General features: G+C 49.0%; 1 protein-coding gene across 3 annotated transcripts in view; it reads right to left on the reverse strand.

The window, feature by feature from the left end:
- KLF11 (KLF transcription factor 11) overlaps nt 1-22,542 on the reverse strand; it is a 200,693-nt gene that overhangs the window by 3,182 nt on the left and 174,969 nt on the right. Inside the window, exons 2-4 of one of the 3 annotated variants that reach the window (XM_062634525.1) lie at nt 9,463-9,537; nt 6,935-7,189; nt 374-1,364 (exon numbers count right to left, since the gene is read on the reverse strand). In XM_062634525.1, coding sequence (XP_062490509.1) covers nt 374-1,364; nt 6,935-7,189; nt 9,463-9,504 — 1,288 coding nt within the window. In that variant the 5' untranslated portion in view covers nt 9,505-9,537. Of the gene's footprint in view, nt 1-373; nt 1,365-3,718; nt 3,809-6,934; nt 7,190-9,462; nt 9,554-22,542 lie in introns of those variants that run through there. The other 2 variants (XM_062634526.1, XM_062634527.1) reach the window with 2 other exon arrangements.

Raw genomic sequence — 22,542 nt, forward strand, 5'->3', positions numbered from 1 at the left:
ACAGCAGACCTCTCCATGCCCACCCCCCCCCCCCCCCCCCCCACCCCCCAAAAAAAGGACTGCACAATTGATTTCCATCTAGTCCAGATGACAGGATTCCACTCTAAACACACACGCAGATGGCAAAGCTTTGCTCCAACTGAAGCATGTGAAATTCAACTAGAAGTATGGGGTCAGCTGAGGTCTCAGAACAAAGTCTGTCTTGTTTTGCTTGCCCATGAAGAATGAACATTCCTCCCTTCTCTGGGATGAGAGAAGTTTCACCATCACCTGCCTCACCCCTTTCCCACCCATCCCCTAAAACCCCATGCATTTCAGCACCCCAATGCAAGCCAGTGCCAGAGTGACAAAGGCCTCGCCCTGCTGTACGCACCAGTGTGGGTGCGAAGGTGGGCTTTGAGGTGGGAACTTTTGAAATAGGTTTTCTTGCACCCAGGGAAGTTGCAAACATAATTCCTCCGCCTAGAAAAGTCCACCTGGGGAGTGCAGCTTTGACCAGAAGCAATGAATACGGGAGCAGGTGCAAGGGGCAGTAACTTGGTGTTCCCAACAGTCATTACTGTTTGTGGGCACTGCGGTGTCGGTGTGACAGCAGTCTGCGGGAGAACCAACATGACGGTCCCCTGAGGCACAGAAGGTCCCATGAGTACAGGCTGAGAGAGAGGGGCTGTCTGCGGTAAAATAGGTTTCATGGGAGTTGAGACTGTTGGAGTTGAAGGTTTGACATAGGCATTGATCATACTGCTTTGTCCATTTAAAGGGATCATTTGACAGAGAACTTGGGGGCTTGAAACAGGGGCAGATGTCACTGGGGTAACTCTTTTTTGCAAGTCATTCTCACAATTCTGTGGCAAGTGGGTCTGTGGCGAAAGAGGCCGGACTGGTAGTTGTCCTTTATTGGTCACAATATCACTGGAGTCCTGTGCATAAGGCTGATGTACCGGAGAGGTTTTGTTAACTAAATTATCGGCAGCACACGGGTCCTGTGGCAGTCTGGAATGTTTTTGGTCATCCACTCCACACCAGTCTCTGGAAGTACTGTAGCCTGAAGTTACCTTTGTTTTTTCTTGCACAGCAGGAATGTGATGGTAAGCAGAGCTATCTCCTGTGTGACGTATGACACTTGTTGCCATGGCCCTGCAGGGCTGAGGGGCAAAGGATTCAGGTATCACTGGCTTCTGGCTGCATGGAGACATGTTGGTAACAGATGGCTTGGTTATGGGAGAGGCACCAGTCACTGATGTTACTGAGCAGGCAGCTGTATTTGCCATGACAGTCCTTGGTTTGGAGTAAGTGACTTGCGAGGAGAGGAGTGTAGCAGCCGATATCTCAACAAAGTCAGGGCTGTGTGGAGGGGTCATGCACTGCAAGAAAGAAAACACCATTATACATTAAATTACATCCCATCTCCAGGACAAACTGCTTAAAGCATACTGTCATGGTTTAACCTAGTTGGCAACTGAGTACCACTTTCTCACTATGGCTTCCCCTTACCTCCCCAGGGGATGGGGAGTAGAGCTGGAAGAAGGTAAAACCCATGGGTTGAAATAAGAACAGTTTAATAATTGAATTTAAAAAAACAAATAATAATAAGAATATAATTGAAATAACAAAAAGAAATAAAGTAATAAAACACCACAAACAACAAGTGATGCACAATACAATTGCTCACCACTGACTGATGCCCAGCCCGACCTGAGCAGTGATCAGCCTCTTCCGGGTAACTCCCTCAGTTTACATACTGTGCATGGGCATGACATACTGTGGTATGGAATACCCCTTTGGCTAGTTTGGGTAAGGTGTTCTTGCTGTGCTGCCTCCTGGCTTCTTCTCCTCACTGGCAGAGCATGGGAAACTGAAAAGTCCTTGAATTAGGGTAAACACTACTGAGCAACAACTAAACCATCCATGTGTTATCAACATTGCTCTCAGACTAAATCCAAAACACAGCACTGCACCAGCTACTAGGAAGAAAATTAACTCTATCCCAGCCAAAGCCAGGATAGTATCCACCCCTTATTCCATCCCATTTAAGTCACGCCAGATCCCACACTTCAATGCATCTTATCTTTCGATATAGACACACGAACATCATTCCCTTAGTCTTTGGACCATCCCTCTAAAATATCTGCTGAGTTCATTTAGCGCATGACTTTGGGCTCCATCTGTCACAACAGCCCTTCAGGACAGGACAGATGCTGTGTGGTGTTGGACTGCTGCATGCTGAAACCAGTTCTGATTCCACCACCACTGCACTTGTCCAGTTTCATCAAATCATTCATTAATCTAGGCGATTTTTACTGCAGTAGCCTTGATATGGCACACAGCCACCACAGAAGTGATTATTATATAGCAATCAGCATCATACAGTTTAGTTCATTTTCACCAGATCAAATCCCCTCGAGATACATGCCAGAATTCCCCATCCTTCTGCATTACCCACCAAGTACACCCAGGTCCATAAAGGGGTTTGCCTTTGCCTGAAGTGGGAATAACCCAGACTGTCTTGTTATGTGCACCACATGTACTTTATCCCTCTCTATAGTATGTAAAAGTTCTAACTGGGCTGGGCCAGTCCTGGTGGCAGATACCCTCATGCTGACCAACCAGGTGGCTTTTGCTAAATGTGTATCCCTATGTTTGAAAGTCCCACCATCCACTGCTCTCAGTGCAGTTTTTAACAGGCCATTGTACTTTCCCAGCACGGGCAACCAGGGTGCCAGGAGAGCTGTGCCAATCCTTCAGTGCCAATCACTTCCGAAGCAGCTCAAACCCCTCCATAACCTGCCAGTATCTCTTTCTCAGTTGAGGTATAGCTGGCCTCAGATCCTCTGTATCCCCGACTCCAAAAGCCGAGGGGTCGACCTCAAGTCTCCCCTGCAGCTTTCTGCCAGAGGCTCCAGGTAGGACCGTTGTCCCCAGCTGCAGTGTACAGTACATTTTTTACATCTGACCCGGTCCAGACTGGTCCAAGGGCTACTGCATGAACTATCTCGCGTTTAATTTGCTCAAAGGCTTGTTGCTGCTCAGGGCCCCATTTAAAATCATTCTTCTTCCGGGTCACATGATAGAGAGGGCTTACAATCGAACTGTAATTTGGGATGTGCATTCTCCAGAATGTTCTCAGGCTGAAAGTCAAAAACACAGCACTGCACCAGCTACTAAGAAGGAGAAAAATGACTGTACTGCTGAACCCAGGACAGTACTGTTGGATTTTCCCAGAGGCTGGTGCATGGTAGGGGATGCGATATACCCACTCAATGCTGCGCTCGTTGGCCAAGTGTCTATGAGGTTGTTCCGGAAATGAGTCCCATTGTCTGACTCAATTCTCTCTGGGGTGCCATGTCGCCACAAAATCTGTTTCTCAAGGCCCAGGATGGTGTTCCGGGCAGTGGCATGGGGCACAGCGTATGTTTCCAGCCAGCCGGTGGCTGCTTCCACCATGGTAAGCACGTGGTGCTTGCCTTGGCAGGTTGGTGGGGGTGTGATACAGTCATTCTGCCAGGCCCTCTCATGTACTTCAGCCATGGTCCTCCATACCAGAGAGGCTTTAACTGCTTGGCATGCTTGACTGCAGCACAGGTTTCACATATGTGAATAACCTGTGTGATCATGTCCATTGTTATGTTGACCCCTCAATCATGAGCCTATCTGTATGTTGCATCTCTGCCTTGATGGCCTGAGGTGTCATGGGCCCATTGAGCTAAAAATAACTCACCCTTATGTTGCCAATCTAAGTCCATCTGAGCCACTTCAATTGTAGCAGCCTAATCCACTTGTTGGTTGTTCTGATGTTCTTCAGTGGCTCTCCTCTTGGGTACATGAACATCTACATGACGTACCTTCACCACCAGATTCTGCACCCGGGCAGCAATATCTTGCCGCAGTGCAGCAGCCCAGATGGGTTTACCTCAAGGCTGCCAGTTGCTCTGCTTCTGTTGCTGCAACCACCCGCACAGGCATTTGACACCATCTATGAGGAAGTATAAAGTATTGGCCACTTTTCTCCTTCAGCAATGTCCAAGGCCAGCTGGGTGGCTTTCACCTCTGCAAATTGACTCGATTCACCTTATCCATGAGCAGTTCCTGCAACTTGTTGTAGGAAACTCCATACAACTGCCTTCCATCCCCCACAATAGGGCACTGTACTGACAAACTACTTCATCCACCATCCTCTTCACCTCTCCAGGTCATTACTGCCAATGAGTTAGCATACAATGATGGTGCACTCCATACAAATTTCCACCACACAAATCGTGTGTACTGGACTTTGCTTGGATCTGTGGGTGACTGTGCATTGTTCAGGTCATAATAAATCACCTCCAGTACAGCTAATTCCCTCAGATACTGGACATCTCTCTCTTCACAGTGGCTCACTTGCTCGGGTGACACATAACATCTTGCTTGAAAGGACACCTTTCCTGCAGTGCTGACAGAAGTCACCTCCAGAGGCTGATGGCTTGTGCCCCTTTCCCAATCACTTTGTTAACACTCCCTTCCCTAGAGTGATCCCAGCTGTTTGGCTTCCCTACCCTCTAATTTGAAGCTACTGGCCCCATTATCCCAGCCTCACAGCAGCCAGGTGACAATGTGCTCACCTGGGTGATGGCTGAAATCTTTTGTATATCCCACAGCTCACTCAGGGATAGCAAACAAGTGGATACCTCTGGTTCTGCCTCTTCCTCCTGTTCTTGTGATGTCCCCGTTTTGTCCTTCTTTACCAAACAAGCTGACTTTCATATCCATTTCTTCTTGTGTATAGGGTTAGGGTAACTGATACCAGCATGGGCTGGTCCTCTGCTTCAGTTGTACTACCCTTCACTGATGCCTGGGAAGCTGCAGTGCCTGCCACTGGAGCCTGAGTAGCTGCAAATAGTTGCTTAACCCTAAACAACACCCAAACCACATTCATGTTTCCCAGCAATAGGACCATGGTTTCAGCATCCCAAGAATATTCAAACTGTCAAAGTTCTCAAATGCTAATTAGCCTGGAAGAGAAGGGAAAGATGTGGGAAGGTGACTCCTTCATAGGCTGGCTCTCCAAGGAGAAGAGGTAAAAGGTGTAATTATTAATAGCTTCCAATAGATGGTTCCCAAAGTACAGAGGTGATGGCAGTGCTGAGCACAAATACCAGATTAGTTTCATGGCCAGCAAAGCTATCATATCATAAGTGAGAGTTACAAAGTACATCAGAATGATAACCTCAGCCCAGCCCCCAAAGGAGACGAACATCACCCCAGGGAACACATACGGCAGGTGAGGAGCTACATGATGCAATGCTGAGAACAAGCGCAACAACCCTGAGAGCAAATACCAAAAAATGAGAGCAAATTGTGACCAGCGACTATTAAACCAAAACAATGAATGCTTGTATCAAACTTATATAACCCACAATGGGATGGGGAGAAGAATCTTACAAAGGTAAAGCCCATGGGTTAAGATAACAGTTTAATTAAAATGAATTGTAATATTTGTAAAGAAAGGAGAGGAAACAAAGAGAAATAACCCCCAAGACAGGCAAGTGATGCACAGTACAATTGTTCATCACCCGCTGACCGATGCTCAGCCCACCCCTAAGCAGCGATCAACTGCTCCCAGCCAAGTTTATATACTGGGCATGATGTGCTGTGGCATGGAATACTCCTTTGGCTAGTTTGGGTCAGCTGTTCTGTCTCTGCTCTCCTCCAGCTTCCTGTGCCTCTCCTCACTTGCAGACTGAAATGAGAGACTGAAAACTCCTTGACCTAGGGTAAATGCTACTGAGTGACAACTGAAACACTGGTGTTATCAACATTATTCCCAGACTAATTCCAAAACACAGCACTACACCAGCCAGTAGGAAGAAAACACACTGTACTACAAAAAAACCTCTCATTCTTTTCTCCTCAGCCACTGGGTGCAGCTGTAAGAGGCTATGAGCACTCTGCTGTTCACAGAAAACAGACTGGCAATAGAGAACAATACCATACCTTTACAATTTCAAGCTTCCAGCAAGCCTTTGATCTTTTATCAATGACTGCACCATTAGCTGGTGGCTACTTCTGAGATAAAGACAAATGGAACTGCTCTTACCCTTCTTATTCACCCATTTCTCTCTTGCTGCCACCTCTTCTCCTTTTACCACTGAAAACTCATGCCTATCTCCAAGCGCTGCTCAACAGACAGTGCCAACACTGAACTGCATAGTAGTATGAGATGAGTCTGCCAAGCAGACTGCTATACTCTCTCAATCTCTTTCCACTGTTATTCCCCCTTTTTTCCTGATGTAACTGAAACTAGAAGCCTACTGGCTGAAATGAGCCTTAACCATCTGGAACTTGAACACCACCTAAGCCCTTTTTTAATACATACTTTTGCTGCAACATAAATGGCAACAAAAAAAAAAAAATTGTGATTCAACCAACATTAGTCAGCTGGAGCAGACCAATGTTCCAGAGAAATAACAGACTACATGTACAAACACATAGCATAGAAACTAATTAAATTGTCTATTTCATAATGGTAATCTGTACTTTCCTTTGTAACTACCAGAGTGAAGCCAAATGTCGTCAAGAGCCTTTTTCATACAGTGCTTGCAGATAAGCTGGTGCTGAACCACTGAGGCTCACTCTGACACTCTTACTCAAAATGCTCCAAGAAACCTTCAACAACCAGCATGCAGCATCCTCAGCATGCCTGACAAATTAAATTACCGGTCAGCAAGGGTTTTCACATCCAGCTTTAACAAGGGATCAAACCCTACATTTGCCATTCCAGAGACAGCAGAAAAGTCCTACCTCAGCATGGCCACCTCACCATTCTGGCACACACAGAGCCCTGGCTGCTCTGTAGCTATTCTACACAAGGACACATGGGCCAGCCAAGCTAAGACATTGCAGAGATGTTAACACCCAGATGTCAGACATAGTTATTTCACATCCATGTTTTTCTTACCAGTGTAGATAAATAGTCCTTTGGCAATTCAGATGTCGCCTCAGTGTGCATTGTGAAATCACCAGAATCCGAGAAGGGCGTAAGTGGCCTTATCTTTAATATGTCACCTTTCTGCGATCTTTGACCCCAGGAGCTCATGCAAACAAGCGCTTCAACGGCTTCAATGTCGTTCTGCTCCAAGGTGCTGCAGGTAGACCTTTCACTGTCATGACGCTGCCTTTCACGGATAGACTCATAGATGTCCACGATGTCAGCCTAAATGTAATCAGATTAGTGGCTGTTAGGCCAAGTCAGAATACAAAGCTGACACCACCCCCATTCTGTCTGCTCAGGATGAAGGTCATCTGAAACAGATCCCATGCCTACAGCAAGACTTCTACCAACCAGCTCATCTCCCTATGCCTTATACTGTAAAAAAATAATTAAAAGTGTGATTTGCAGCAAAGGAACAGATACATGTGTAGCTCACATTTCTGGAGTTACTTTCCTGGATTACACTGCTCTGAATAAACAGATCACATGTTTGTAAACAAGCAAAAAAAAGAGGGGGAAAAAAAACCTGGCTTCCAACCTTGTTTAGACAAGGCTGTTTGAGTCCTGGACCCACACTACAACTGCTATTCAGGACTGATCTCCTTTTGGTAACACTTAGACAATAAATTTCTGCTGATACAGAAGGTATTATCACAGATTACAGTATCACACCTTGCAAAAAGCATTTTATTCTTATTACCAGTAGGGAAGCCAGGATGCAAGAAAGCGTTCAAAAACCATGTAGACAACCTCAGTGACAGGATTTAGTGGTGGACTTGGCAGCTCTGGGTTAAACAGTTGGACTTCATGATCTTAAAGGTCTTTTTCAACCTAGCTGATCCTATATAGGCGCAGCCTTCAAAGTGCAGTGGGAATTGGCTGCATTGTCTTTTAAAAGGTATGACACTACATGGATGCTAGGTATTTCAAAACACACTACAAGTAACATGAAGACAAATGACACTGTATTGATTTGGTTCCAATTGCAAGTATCACAGAAAATGTGTGTATGTGTGTGTACATGCATGCAAAACATTTGACTTTCAGTGCAAGGATACCCAAACTTCACAAAGCTCTCACAGTGGTGCTTGGCAGTGACTCCAAAAGCTACGCTGCGCTGCTGGTTTACTGCTCACGTGCCCACTCAGTCTCAACTAGGCATCCAAACTCTTCCAGCCTTTAGCCTCAGCAACTTACTGTGAAGGCTGGGATTCAACAGCATACACCAGGATTCTTGAGCCTATTTGCTTTTTATATACTGCAGCAAAAAGGCTTTAAATAGAAAGGCACCACCACACCGTCAGCACAGCCTAAAGCCCTAGAGGGAACTACGCTGTGGTGACATCATTTGCACACCTACGTCTAGGAGTTTTGTTACTGAGTTAAGTAACGTAGAATGATCCTGGCTCAGTGCTATCACAAAGATGCAAAGCCCTGTAGTGAAAACACAGGGATACACACGGCAATCATGTTAAAACATAATGAATCCCGAATGTCAGTACTGCACTCAGAGAACTTTTGCCTAAAACATAAGATACCAGACATGGAGATATCAAGACTGTGCGGCAGGAAGGGGTTAAAAGCACTCAAGAGATTAACTGCTCTGCGAGAGACTTCTAAGAATTTCCACTGAGAGCAATGAGCATGGGAAGGAGCTCAAAACCCCATGTGCCTGCAAGCCTGGACCTAGGCTGCCTGTCCCACAGGAGCCACACCAGGTAAGGCTCTGCACTAAGGAGCCAGGAAACTTGCGAGTCCTCCTCAAAGTGTGACTGCAGGCAACCAAGCAGCAGACTGATTTTTTTCCCAACCCTACGTTTCAGAAGAGCAACATTCCCTAAAGAAACATGAAAAAACACACTCCGCTTCAAAAAACAACAATCCTAAAAAAGTCCTTTCTGAAGGCGAGCACTGCAGCCCAGGCTCTGCGGCTGCCAGGGGAATGGCTAACCGCGCCTGCCCGCCTGTCCTCACCTCACCCCGCCGGCTGCTGGGGCCAGAGGTGCGCGGGGCAGCGCCTCCTTCTGCCCGCAGGGGCCGCGTCCACGCCGCCCGCTCCCTGCATCACGGCGGGTGCCCCGGGCCGGGCGGCGCCGCCGGAGGGCGGATGGCGGGAAGGGGAAAGAAGGGAAGCAACTCCCGCCCTGCCGCCGCCGCCCCCACATGGCCGCTGAGGACAGGCAGTCCCCCCCAGGTGACTGAGCGACACCCGCCCCGAGAGCTCTGCCCGGCACAACCGGTGGCAAAGGCACCGGCCGACTAGCCCCTCCCCCGCGGCGGGTAACAGTCCCAACCGACCAGCATCCCCCCCAGGGGCGAGCAACGGTCCCAACCGACCGCTCCCAGCGTGAGCAACGGTCCCGAGGGTCCGCCACTGAGGCAACCGGTAACGGTTCCTGTCCGCCACCACGTGCCCGAGCCGAACTGGCACCGACTGCCCCCAGCTCAGAGTCGTCCACCACCACCGCCCCTTCCTCCCTCCGCCCGCTGCCTACCGCGGACGCATCTCCCATCTCCGAGCAGGGCGAGCCGTGCATGGCGCGGCGACGGCGGCGGTGTGACCGGGCAGCAGCAGGAACAGCAGCAGCAGCAGCAGCAGCAACGAGAGAAGGAGGAGGAGGAGGAACAAGGCACGCAGCAGCAGCAGCCAGCACCGCCTCCCCCCACCCTCACCCGCCCACTGAAGGCCCGCGCGCCGGGGGAAGGGCTGCAGAGCGCTCCCTGCACCAGACACGGCGGGCGGGCCGAGGAGGCGGGGGCGCGGCTCTCCCCTCTCTGCCCCCCCCCCCCGCGCTGTGCGTGCGGCGCGGCACGCAGCAGGCACTGCGCTGCCCTGCCCCGCCCCCCGGCCCCGCTCCTCGTGCCTCCTCAGGGCAGCGGCGGGAAGCTGTGGGAACGTCCCTTGTCGTGGTGGATTTGCCGGGCAACGCCGAGTCCCCGTGGTGGCGGTGGCGGTGTCCGCTGCCCCCGGAGCCTGGGAAGGGGCAGCCCCTGTCCCCCCGCGCCTCAGACGGCCCCTGACCGCGCCAGCGCTTTCCCAGCCCGGCTTCTCTGGCGGCCTTCCTGCCGCTGGCACAAAACGCGCACACTAATAAGGATTCTCTCTGTTTGTTCCTTACTCCGTTTCTCAAGACGTAACATCCTCCCTGTCCACGCGGAGGGCAGGGGAGGGATCAGCTTCAATGTTTCATCTCCTTTTGCTGCACTGGGGCTCATGTTTTACGTTAACAGCTCTTCCTAACCCTGGTCCTTCCCTGATGTCCGTGTAGTTTCTAAAGCTTCACTGTACTATGCTCACTTCTGGTCTCCATTACCACACATTTCGTGCCCCAGCTTCTCCAGTGCTACTTGCAGCCCATCAAACACCAAATTCATAGAATTGTAGAATCACAGGATGGCTTAGGTTGGAAGGGACCTTAAAGCTCACACAGTTCCAACCCCCCTGCCATGGGCAGGGCCACCTTCCACTAGACCAGGTTGCGCCAAGCCCCATCTAACCTGGCCTTGAACACTGCCAGGGATGGGGCAGCCACAGCTTCTCTGGGCACCATGTGCCAGCACCTCACCACCCTCACAATAAAGAATTTATTCCTAATGTCTCATCTAAATCACCCCTGTATCAGTTTAAAGCCATTTCCCATGTCCTGTCACTACAGGCTATTGTAAAAAGCCCCTCTCCAGATTTCTTGTAGGCCCCCTTTAAGCACTGGAAGCTGCTCCAAAATCTCCCCAGAGCCTTCTCTCCAGGCTGAACAACGCCAGCTCTCTCATCCTGTCTTCACAGGAGAGGTGCTTCAGCCCTGATCATCTTCATGGCTTCATCTGGACTCAGGCAGGTCCACATCCTTCTTATGTTGGGGGCAGGAAACCAGGTGTGTGACAGAGAATGAAACAGTGACTAAAAAGCATGATGGGAGGGGGGGGGGTTGGGCACAGGGTATGTGCCTCTTCTATTGATCACTGGCTGTCCCCTGTAAGACCAGAACCACTCGCAGAGTTTTGTTTTGAGGGAAATCTTTGGGGAATTGTAAAACTAGGAAGACACCACGCTGTTCTATTTTGCATTTTCTCCAGTTCTCACAGTTGAGAAACGATTGTATTTGTCTCTTTGCTGCTTGTTGGAACACATGCAGTTTCTGCTGAAAGCGCTTACACACACAGCCTTAGTCATTTACAGCACACATTTTTAATTGAATAATAGCATCTGAAGGCAGCACAGCCTTGACAGTGAAGAAGCAGTCACAGGGAAGTAGAGTGGATCACTTCTCCCGACTCCAGTGGGGTGTTTCCCCATGTCACGTACCACAGACTTTGCCTACATGTTCTGAGTCCCCAGGTGGAAGTTACTGGTCCAGGGGTCCTTGCCGCTGTGCATGGATGCAAGACCAAGTAGAAGAAGTGATGTTACATGTCTGTACTCCAGCTTGCACTATAGGGGAAATGTGATTGTGCTCCCTTTGCTGAGCTAAAAATGGCAACTAAGCTTTTTAATATAAATCCTCAGAGCTCTTACCAACATCACCTGGTCTGCCTTGTTCTGCTGCTGCCAGCTGAGACAGCATTAGATGAGGAAGAGCATCTTCCTCCTCTCATCAGATGTCAGTGGCAGAGCACATGTCTGGACCCCCTGGAGCTTGAGCCCAGAGCCGCAGCAGCTTAGTGCTTCACCTCCTCTCCCCCCTCTTGCTTTCCCCCTTTCCTTTTCCCAAGGCTGCACAAAATGGAATATTAATGTAGTTAATATTATCTTGCTTCTTTGTACTTCTGCGTACACCCACCAACTTCCCTGTGGGTTTCAACCAGCAGCACAGCTTCCCGATGAGCATGCTCATCAGGACAACCCATGCTGGCTGTGGTTCCCTCCAGAAGCTACCAACCTGGAAGAGGGCCTAAGTATCCTCAATACTCCTTTCCAAAGAGCTTGGAGGAGCCTGCCCATGTCGGCAGCTACAGGATGCCTGGCCATGGCGGTACTTGGCAGAGTTATCTTCCACCACCCTGCCCCTGCAGTGCTGCTGCTGCTTCACTATCCTCCAGATCTGGTACCCTCTGGATCTGCCTTTCCAAGCACCGTTTGGTTTTATAGAGGCCTATTTGACTCAGACTGTTGGCAAACACTTCAGAGAAAAGCTTTCTTTGTCAAAGATAGACAGTGTCTTTGTTCCAATGTAGGAAGGAGCAGATGTAAGTTGCTTCAGCAGAGGGTTGGAAAGACTCTGCTAGGGATATCTTATCCTTTTGGCTGGGAAGAGAAGAAAAGAATCAAACATTGCGTGTGAGCAGGAGGGAAAATATTTAATACTGTAGACTGAAAACAACAAAAGGGCACACAGGCAGCTCTCCCCCATTCCTTTTTTTCAGATAATTATACAATAAATGATTCAAAAAAGACCAGAGAAAGAATATTATGGGCTCAGACAGTTTTCCTAATGTTTACCAGCAGTTAAAAATAGACCAAAGCAGTTGTCTGGGGTGCAGCTTTAGAGTTAGTGCAATTTGGCAGCGGCATCTAGTCTGGCTGAATACAGCAGCAGGCTACTGTAGCAAACATAGAGCCTAGCAAACGAGGTGGGATTAAATAAATATAGAGAATTACAGAATAGAGAATTCAGAGCTCCCATACAGGAGACATGAGAAGATACTTCCGAAAAAATGAGAGGCTGATGCTCGTGTAGGATGCGTCTCTCTGTTCCTTTTTCCCCTCTCTGTCATGCATTTGAAGGATGGGGCAGTTGGAGCTGCCACAGCCACATGTTGCCCCAAAACAGGCTTGCTAGGCTAACAGCAGCAGCCAGAGGAGAAACTCCCCACCATGCAGCAAATGCAGCAGTTCAGATGGAAATAGCTGCAGCAGCCCTGGCCAACAGCAGGACCAGGACTGGGGAAATTCACCCATGGGGTGAACTCACCATCCTCAGTGGGAATAGCAGAGTTGTACAAAGGATTTATAATCAGAGAGTTATGTACAGGATATCTGTGAAAAACAGGGGGAAAGGGGTAGCCATGAAGAATAGAGGGGGGAAAAGGAAGAAAAATAAAAGGAAAAAAAGCAGACAGAACAGCAAGGAATATTTCTTGCTGGAATAATTTCTAAATGCAAAAGCCATGATAAATCCAGGGGCTTTTACACAGACTTTGGCTGATAGTGTGGGTCTGTGTGAGTGATGTTTGAATAGATTGCCTCTTTCCTAGTAAAACTCCTAATTTTCCTAATTCCTTTTCATTTCTGTCCTAGCTAGTGGCTGCCACCGCACAGACCATTCTGCCTCTATCTGTCCCCGCTCGCATGCCTGTTGCTGTGGCCAGCAGAAAGGACATGCTTCCAGTGTGACAACAGAGGTGAGTGCACTGCTAGGGAAGGGAGAGCAAACGTGCTGTCCCTCCATGCTGTCATGCCGCATGTGGGCCAGCTGCTGAAGGGGAGATCTCGTTTATCGCTGTGGGCTATCAAATAGCACAGCAAATCCCCCTGCCGCTGGGCAAGGAGCCCTAGCCCTCCCCAGCAAACTGCCTACGTGTCTGCCTGCAGGGACAGGCTGTGACACAGCAGCCTTTGCCCAAAGGGAGGATGTAAAAACACAGTCCTGGCATACCCTCCTCAAGTGGGGTGAGTCAAAAGGCAACTTCTGCCTCGCCTGCATCTTTTGTATTCACTTTCTGAAATAGATTGAGCTTTCAGTATGTGGGTAAGCATCCAAGGAGCAGGTAAGCAGCCAGCACAGCAGAAGGAAACATAGGCAGGTTACAGCAAAAGGCGTGGATTTAAGGGAAGAGCCATAGAGACTGTTTCCCACTTTATTTTAGACCTGGGGTGCTTATAGAATAAACACACTCTACCTGCTATTATTTTTTTTCTCCGTTCCTAAATACATGTTTCTACCTGAAAAAATACCAACTGCATCAATCACTTGCTGAGACTTGGAAGTGTTATGAGGAGAAATCAGTGCTCAACCAGATTTCTTCTGAGTATGTGAAACATGATGTTTGCTGAATTAAGAAAATCCAATCCACAAATATTGATTACAGGTGAGGACCAACCAGAGACCCACCATAATAGAAATAATAAAGTAAGTGACAGTAATAAGCATGACACACTAGTGCACCATCTGCTCACTTGAGTGCACCATCTGTTTTTTCTACTGCTGCTATTCGTGCCCTGATCTTATTTTAGTGGCAGAAGCAGATGGATTCAAATGCCAGCAAAAATAAAAATGGCATGTTATTTATTTATTGTTCTGCTTAACTGGATGTCTTCATCGTTTCCACCATTCTCTTGACCTCAATATTACTGTTAGCTAAACCCACGCGTGCTTTCTGACACACAGTATATTAAAGCATTAGCAATGCTGACAGATGTTCCCCTCTTTTGGTCATTTCACAACTTGCTTGGGCAGGTATCAAGCCTATGTGCAAACTTGTGTTTCATCCTGAATCATCCTTGACATTTTATTAATGCCAAAGTGTTTTCATGCAGCATTTGGATGCTGGGAAAATGTCCTGTGTGACCAGACACTAGCTGCCAGACCAGCAGCATCATCCACACTCAGAGCTATGTGTGACTGGTACCAAAGACCTCCATCAGGCAGGGGTGGTCTTGCACACAGAGTTAGCAATGGTGTCCTCACAGTTGGAGAGAAGGCCCTTCAGTACCAGCACTGACATATTCTCTAGGTTGTTGGCCATACACACCCAAGTACTTGAGCAGCACCCAGCACTGTGCAGTGCCAAGCCCAAGGGAAGTCTGCGGGTGGGAGGATTTGCCTGGTTTGGGTGTCCAGCTGTCTTGTCATATATGTTTAGTTACCTCTTCACTGATTCCTGGCCATGTGTGGTCAGAAGAGATGATTGATGCAGTCTTCCTATGTGGCTACTGTGCCAGCTCACTAAGAGTCATCTGTTTTGACCTCTCCCTCTACCTTCTTGGCCATCTCCTGGAGAAATACCAAGAATAAGGAATATCCACGTAAAAAAAAAAATATCTTGGGTTGCTGTTAATGGCCATCACTGAAAATAAGACAGATGAGGGCACTGAGGAAGGGCAGGAGGAGGGGCTAAGAATGTGCTTGTGGGGCCACCAGCGTGGCAGGAGCATGGTCCTCCCCACCTCACTGCTCATGGATGGACGGGATCTGCAGGAGCAGATGAGCAACAGACAAAAGCCGAGTTACCCTGCTCTGTACATTCAACTTTGCTTGCTGCTTGCTATAACAACAAAAACACCTGAAATAATGTCTGAGTGAGTGCCACCCTGGACTTTTTGCTGGATAAAATCCTCCCCATGACAGCTAGCTATAACACTGCACTGACATCCACACTGAAATGCAATCACTAACCCATTGTATTTATAAACTCCTCACCAACCAGTGCAGCTACTGTGAGAGACTGAACTGACATCAGACTCCACTGTCCATCATCTTGAAGACTGTCATGAGAAGCTGAGATGGGATTCCACCGACCATTGTCTCAGAGATGGGTTGGAGGAGTTAAGACCCCAACTCCAATGCCTGAGAAAAGGGTGTGAGGAATTGAAATGAGTGTCATGGTCTATTGTCTGAGAGATGGGTAGGAGAAGCTGAGATAGGACTCTTCCATCCATTATCTCAAGGATTGGTGTGATGAATTGCTGCCCATTATCCCAAGAATTGCTGCAGAAATGTGCAGTTGAAGAGCTGTCTGCAAGAATAGTGAAACTGGTCCACCAGGAACATGTAGTAACAGAGGTTCTCCCCCAACTCATGGTAAAAGGGGGAAAAGGCAATTTCTAGTGAGGACGCCCTTCACAGGGACACTTCCACAGGATACCTCCATTAGGACACCTCCACGAGACATCCTCCATGAGGACACCCACCTCTGACAACTGCTACGGACTCCTGGGGACACTCTGCTCCAATGCCGACTATGGACCCTGGAGGACTCCCACTACCAACGACGATGAGTATGAACACCTGGGACTGCTGGATCCACGGTGGTGACTATGTCTCTGCACTCCGAATCCTTGCTTCATTTCTATCCTTTTTCCAATCTGTCCTATCGCTCTTTTTTTACAGCAATTCCCTTTTTTATAATCATAAAATCATAGAATAGTTAGGGTTGGAAAGGACCTTAAGATCATCTAGTTCCAAACCCCCTGCCATGGGCAGGGACACCTCACACTAAACCAGGTCACCCAAGGCTCTGTCCAGCCTGGCCTTTGACACCACCAGTGATGGAGCATTCACAACTTCCTTGGGCAACCCATTCCAGTGCCTCACCACCCTAACAGGAAAGAACTTCTTCCTCATATCCAATCTAAACTTCCCCTGTTTAAGTTTTAACCCATTACCCCTTGTCCTATCACTACAGTCCCTAATGAAGAGTCCCTCCCCAGCATCCCTATAGGCCCCCTTCAGATACTGAAAGGCTGCTATGAGGTCTCCACACAGCCTTCTCTTCTCCAGGCTGAACAGCCCCAACTTCCTCAGCCTGTCTTCATATGGGAGGTGCTCCAGTCCCCTGATCATCCTCGTGGCCCTCCTCTGGACTTGTTCCAACAGTTCCATGTCCTTTTTATGTTGAGGACACCAGAACTGCACACAATACTCTAGGTGAGGTCTCATGAGAGCAGAGTAGAGGGGCAGGATCACCTCCTTCGACCTGCTGGTCATGCTCCTGTTGATGCAGCCCAGGATACGGTTGGCTTTCTGGGCTGCGAGCGCACACTGAAGCCAGCTCATGTTCATTTTCTCATCAACCAACACCCCAAGTCCTTCTCTGCAGGGCTGCTCTGGATTTCTTCTCTGCCCAACCTGTAGCTGTGCCTGGGATTGCTCCGACCCAGGTGTAGGACCTTGCACTTGTCATGATTAAACTTCATGAGGTTGGCATCAGCCCACCTCACAAGCGTGTCGAGGTCCCTCTGGATGGCGGTCCTTCCCTCCAGGGTATCAACCAAACCACACAGCTTGGTGTCATGGGCAAACTTGCTGAGGGCGCACTCAATCCCACTGTCCATGTCACCAACAAAGATGTTAAACAAGACCGGTCCCAACACTGATCCCTGAGGGACATCACTCGTTACTGGTCTCCAGCTGGACGTTGAGACAATAATAATAATTGTCTTTTTGTAACATAAACCAATCAATTATTGTACTTGACCTCATTTGTGTCTTAATTTCACTCTTGGGATCATGAATGAAATGGGTCCAACACTGGGGTTTTCTCCAGGTGGACTCTGACAGCTACACATCATCTTCTCCCAGTTTCCTCGGACTGTGCTGTGCTCACTCCTGTCTTTGCTCCTTGTCACAGTGTCTCCACCTGAACTTGCCTGACACCTTCTTTCACCTCCCCAAAGGCTATCTGGCAGACAAGCCAAGTGCCGCTTGATGCATTTGACCCCTGTTGTCTTCAGCTGAGTCAGCCTATGGTCCCTCATGATGAGGGGGTTTCTGTGTCCCTCTCCAGTGCCACTCTCCTGCTGGGGAGCTGAGCACAGATGCATGCAGCAGGATGGGTAGCAAGCACAGGGACAAGGATGCATCCCTATCTAACAGCAGCCAAAGCAAAAGAAGGCAGAAGCTGAGGATGAGCTTGCTTGTAAGGGTAATATCCCCCCCAACACTTGCACTTGTACAACTAACGGTTATATGCCCCGAGTGCCCTCATATAATGCTGAAATAACACTGTGCTTTCCGATTAGCTGTATATATTAAATGGGTACAATCAAGTATATTCAAGGCCAGGCTGGACAAGGCCTTGAGGAACCTGGTCGGTCTACTGGAAGGTGCCCCTGCCCCTCACGGGGGGTTGGAACTGGATGATCTATAAGGTCCCCTCTAATCCAAACCATTCTGTGATTCTATGATTCTAAGTATAGGAATTTTACTACTGACATACATTTTCCAGTAAGAACTGAATAAATAAAAGCCACCTATGCTCTTCTGAGACTCTGGGGTTTTGGAGGGAAAGACAGTAGCAGCTGAGCCTCTTTAAATCCCTGTTCTAACATCTAAGGGGGTGTCCGTCGTCGTCGTGTTCCCTCCCCCCCCGCCCCAGCAATGTCCGCATCCCATCCCTTCCCTGGCCAAGGAGCTGGAAAACTGAAATTCCTGCCCTTGTGCTATTTTCCCACCAGTTTTGCTGGTCACAGATGACTCAGCCTCCTCTACTCGCTTGCTAAGAAGCAGAACATGCCTTGCTTGCTGCTTGGTTGAAGTATCCCACCTGCTGGGCTGCTGAGTATGACCTGATGCTTTTTCTCGTAACTGGTGCTTGCTTGGATTTCTTTGCTGTTAATTCACTGCACAGCAGAGATCCTAATGCCTCCCTTCCCACTTAGTTTTATGCTGTTTACATAAAAGGGAGAAAGAATCCCCATTTTTGTCACAGCATGGGTAAATCCTTATGTCAGCCTTGGGCGTGCACTTCCCTCCACTACTCCAGTGCTTCAGGATGTTAAGAATATGCAACAAAACGACTAACGTGAAATAAACCTGGGCTCTAATTCTAGGCTGTGGCTCTTCTAGTTCGAGGCTGTGCTATTTCCCCTTCCTGAGTACAGACCACACTGTTTAGACTGGATTTCTTTCCCCTTGGGCCTCCTCCCATGGTGCCAGAAGAGCAGAGCAATGAGCCAGTGCCGCACATTGCAGAGCTTTGCCAGCCTGTGGGTGTTGTCCAGGGATGCCTCCTCTGCATGCCTTGATTGGGCTGCTGTGGGGAGTGAAGGGCAGCAGCCAGGCACATGCTGCAGGTATCAGGCTTCTTCCTTGATGAGCAGGTGAAATACTTGATGCTTTTGCACTCTGATGGACTATTGCACGGTTTTGGCAGTCAGCGTTTTCCCAGGGCTTTCAAGCTTGAGGAGCTCAGCCACCTTCTTCTCATGACAAATTTTCACATAGTAGCTGTCCTTCCCTGTAAAACCTGATTGCACTTTCCAGTAGAATAATCTACTGCTCCTGGGCACATCAAGAGCTCCTCTCTGCTCAGGGGCATCCTGTGCTGATGGGGCGCTGCCCAGAGGGAACCACACTGGCCTTGATTGAGTTCCTTGTAATGAAACAAGCTGTTTAACATCTGATGTTGAACATTCAGAACACTTGCTTTGGCTGTTTCAACTACAGGATAGCTCTCTTCCCCACACAGTGTTTTAGCCTAGGAAACAGAAAGCTGGAAAGAGGAGAGGAAAGTAGCATAGAAGACATGCCCACAGCAAAGCCTCAAGATTCAGGATCTTCTCACCTCCAGGAGAGCTTGACCTTGTGATCTCTGTGATGCCTGTGACATGGATCCCATCTCTAGTTAAGCTCCAGGCTGTCAGCAAGGGAATGCCTGGCACTCAGCTACACCTTGGTAAAGATGTACAGATGGGCTGCACAGGACTTAAGGACATCAATAGCTAGCATCACCATCAGGCTGCTCATCCTCTCCTTGCATCCCACATTCAAGCCTCCCCTATAACCCATGAGGAATGGTGCTCCCCTTCATCATCTCACCTGCTATGGCTCAAGCCTCAGTCTTAGCTGCTCTCACCATCCCATTCTCTGAGTCTCCACTGTCCTCGCTGAGGCACCCAGTACCACTACGTACCATTTTATTTTCATATTTACAACACAATAACCACTTCATCTCTCTGATCTCTTGGTACTGTTTCCTCCAGGACACCAAACACATACTTTCACAAACCAAAACACAGGGAGAGTTTCTGAACATCAGGAAACACTTTTTCACTGTGAGGGTGACCCAGCACTGGCACAGGCTGCCCAGGGAGGCTGTGGTCTCCACCTTGGACATACACAAGCCATCTGGACACAGTCCTGGGCAACCTGCTCTTGGTGCCCAGAGAGGTTGGACCAGATGATGTCTAGAGGTTCCTTCCAACCTCATCAGTGACAGGTCCCTTTCAACCACAGTGACCCTGTGAAGAGCTGCCCGAGGATGAGCATTCACAGTTCTCCTCGATATGGAAGGCTACAGGCTGGGGAGAAACCTTTCCCATCAACCTGGGGTGTAATTCCCAACCTCATGGTCAAACTGAGCCCTGGCCACAACTCTTCCTCTTCCACAAACACTACCCCTCCTTTTCTCCCATGCAAAGTGACCAAAAGCTGAGCTGTGAATACCTTGTCTGAACAACTTCACCTGAAGGTTTGTGCTTCCATTGCAGTGCCAAAGACAGACTTGCCCACATTATATTTTCCCCAGCTCTGTCAGTCTCAGGCCAGGTCCTTTTTTCCCCTTCACCTGGGTATGAAATCTCCGTGTCACTGCAACCAGCCATGTCCTCCCTTACTGGGCAGATCTCCACCTACTATCTCTGCGCTTTGTGGCATTCACAGAGGCTGTCACACTGAATTATATCCATCTGAGTACTGTCGTCAGGGAGCTAGAATATGCTCCGTAGAAGCCTCGAGATGTACCTTTGGAGCTAAATAACAGCAGGGTAATGGATAGATGTAATGCAGTGTGAAAAAACCTTGGGGAGCAGAGAGAGGGTTTTCAAAGCAGTGCAACAGGCTGGAATTCTGCCAAGGAAGTAAATATTGCAAAATTCGATGCTGTTGAAGAGCATCATTCACCCCAAGCACTTAGGAACTGGAAGATGGACATGAAGTAAAACGAAAAGTATGGTCACAATCATCTTCATTTATTTTCCTCTTGAGGCGTCTTCCAAACACCCTCTACAGTCCTGGAGGAGGGCTCAGAATTTTCCTTTGAGAAATTAATGAAAGTCAGCATGAGGTCCTGAGGCCCCACACCACGTACAGATGATCTGGGACAAGCTGTCCCACTGCAGAGACCCAGCAGATGTGGGCCTCCACCACTGAAACCATCACCCTCGCTGAGCTTGGGAAGCCCAGAGGCATGCAGCATCCCCTCGGGCATGGCTCAGCCCCCTTCCCAGGCCATGCAGGGCGTCACTCACAGGTGAAGCCATGAGGTGCCAGCTCATCTGGGGACAGCCAGGGGTGATTTAAGCAGCAACAGATGCTTTTTGCCGTTGCTGACTTTATAACTGTCTCCTTGTGTCCCACCCATTATCCTGACCTCGGGCTTTGCACACAGCAGGTCTTGACCTGCAGCCTGGGCTGTTTCTTAAGCACATAGAGCAGAAGCAAGCGGGGGAGCAAGGGCTGGTTTAGGGCCTGACAGCCACAGGATGGGTGACCTGGGACTGCTGCCTCTGAGAGCCCTTGGCCAGTGCTGACAGGCTCAAAGCCAAGTATTTCAAGAGAGAAGTCACAGAGCAGACTGTGGAGAGACGACCTGCAGATATGACCACTGAGCTATCCTTTTCGCTTATTGACTTATTGATGTTTGCAAACCTCAGGTAGTTATTTACTTTAAAAACACCCAAACAAACTCAAGCAAACCTTATCATGCCAGAGTTAAAAGCAGTATCAAGCTGACTGCTGGCAACAGCCCCAGTGCCACTGGTACAGCTGCCAGCAGAGCTGGTGGTGATCCCTGTGCTCCTGAGCCCTTGTCTTCATGCACACATCACCCCTCTGAGCAGGACTGAGAACCCCTGTGGATGCAGCCGCTCCAGCCAATGTGCCTCTCCTGGCAGGGGCCAGGCTCTGCCCAAGCATGTGCTGATGGCTGGGAGCGGCACTGGTTCAAGCCACACTGCCAGGCAGTGGCAGCAGTACTGTGCCCAAGCCATTGAGCCCAGAAACTGACAGTGCAAATGCTGCCAGGCTGGAGCTCCATCCAGCTGCCCATGCCTGATGGGCAGTGAGGAACCATGGGATTTGATTTCCATGGTGCCAGGGAAACGCAAGACTTGGTTCGCCTGCCTTTTCCATCGTCACTTCACCCACCTGTGGTGGGTTGACCCTGGCTGGATGCCATGTGCCCACACCAAGCTGCTCCATCACAGTCCTCAGCAGGATCAGGGCAAAAAATAAAATGGAAAAATCTTCATGGATCAAGATAAAGACAGTTCAATAAGGCAAAAGCAAAGGTCACTGACAGAAGCAGAGGAAAACAAAAGATTTCAATCTCTACTTCCCATCAGCAGGAGATACCCAGCCACTTCCCAAGAAGCAGGGCTTCCCTATGCATAGTGGTTGCTCCAGAAGACAAACGTTGTAAGTAAAGAATGCACCTTTCCTCTTCCTGGGTGTGCTTCCCACCCATCACACTGCAGTGGAGGTGACTGACCTGCAGTCCAGCACCAGGCCTGGGATGCGGTCCAAGACAGCCAGCACTGCAATGGGAGCACCTCAGTTCAACAGTGTTGACACTGGTCACCAGCTGGTATTTGCTCATACATCTACAGCCTGCAGAGTGGCTGTGCTGGAGAGATGGCAAATAAACAGTGCTTCAGGCAGCGGGCATCCCCATCCACAGGCTGCGTGTGCAGGCAAACACAGCGATGGGTAATGGAGCATTGCCCTGTGCAAACACGAAACTGCAAGATGCACCAAAAACTCCACAATCACCCCAGCTATAGCAGTTACTGAAAGCAGCCAACAAGAGGAGAAAAGCCAAAATATCCCTTCTATGGTATTGGGAGCTATGCAGAGGTATGCATCAAAGAGCAGTGCAGTATTACAGTCCAAGGACAAACAGCAAAACAAGTTGTAAGA

This window comes from Pezoporus occidentalis, unplaced genomic scaffold, assembly GCF_034315485.1.
Source record: "Pezoporus occidentalis ecotype Australia unplaced genomic scaffold, CSIRO_AGI_Poc_V1 ctg43, whole genome shotgun sequence".
Lineage (NCBI taxonomy): Eukaryota > Metazoa > Chordata > Aves > Psittaciformes > Psittacidae > Pezoporus > Pezoporus occidentalis.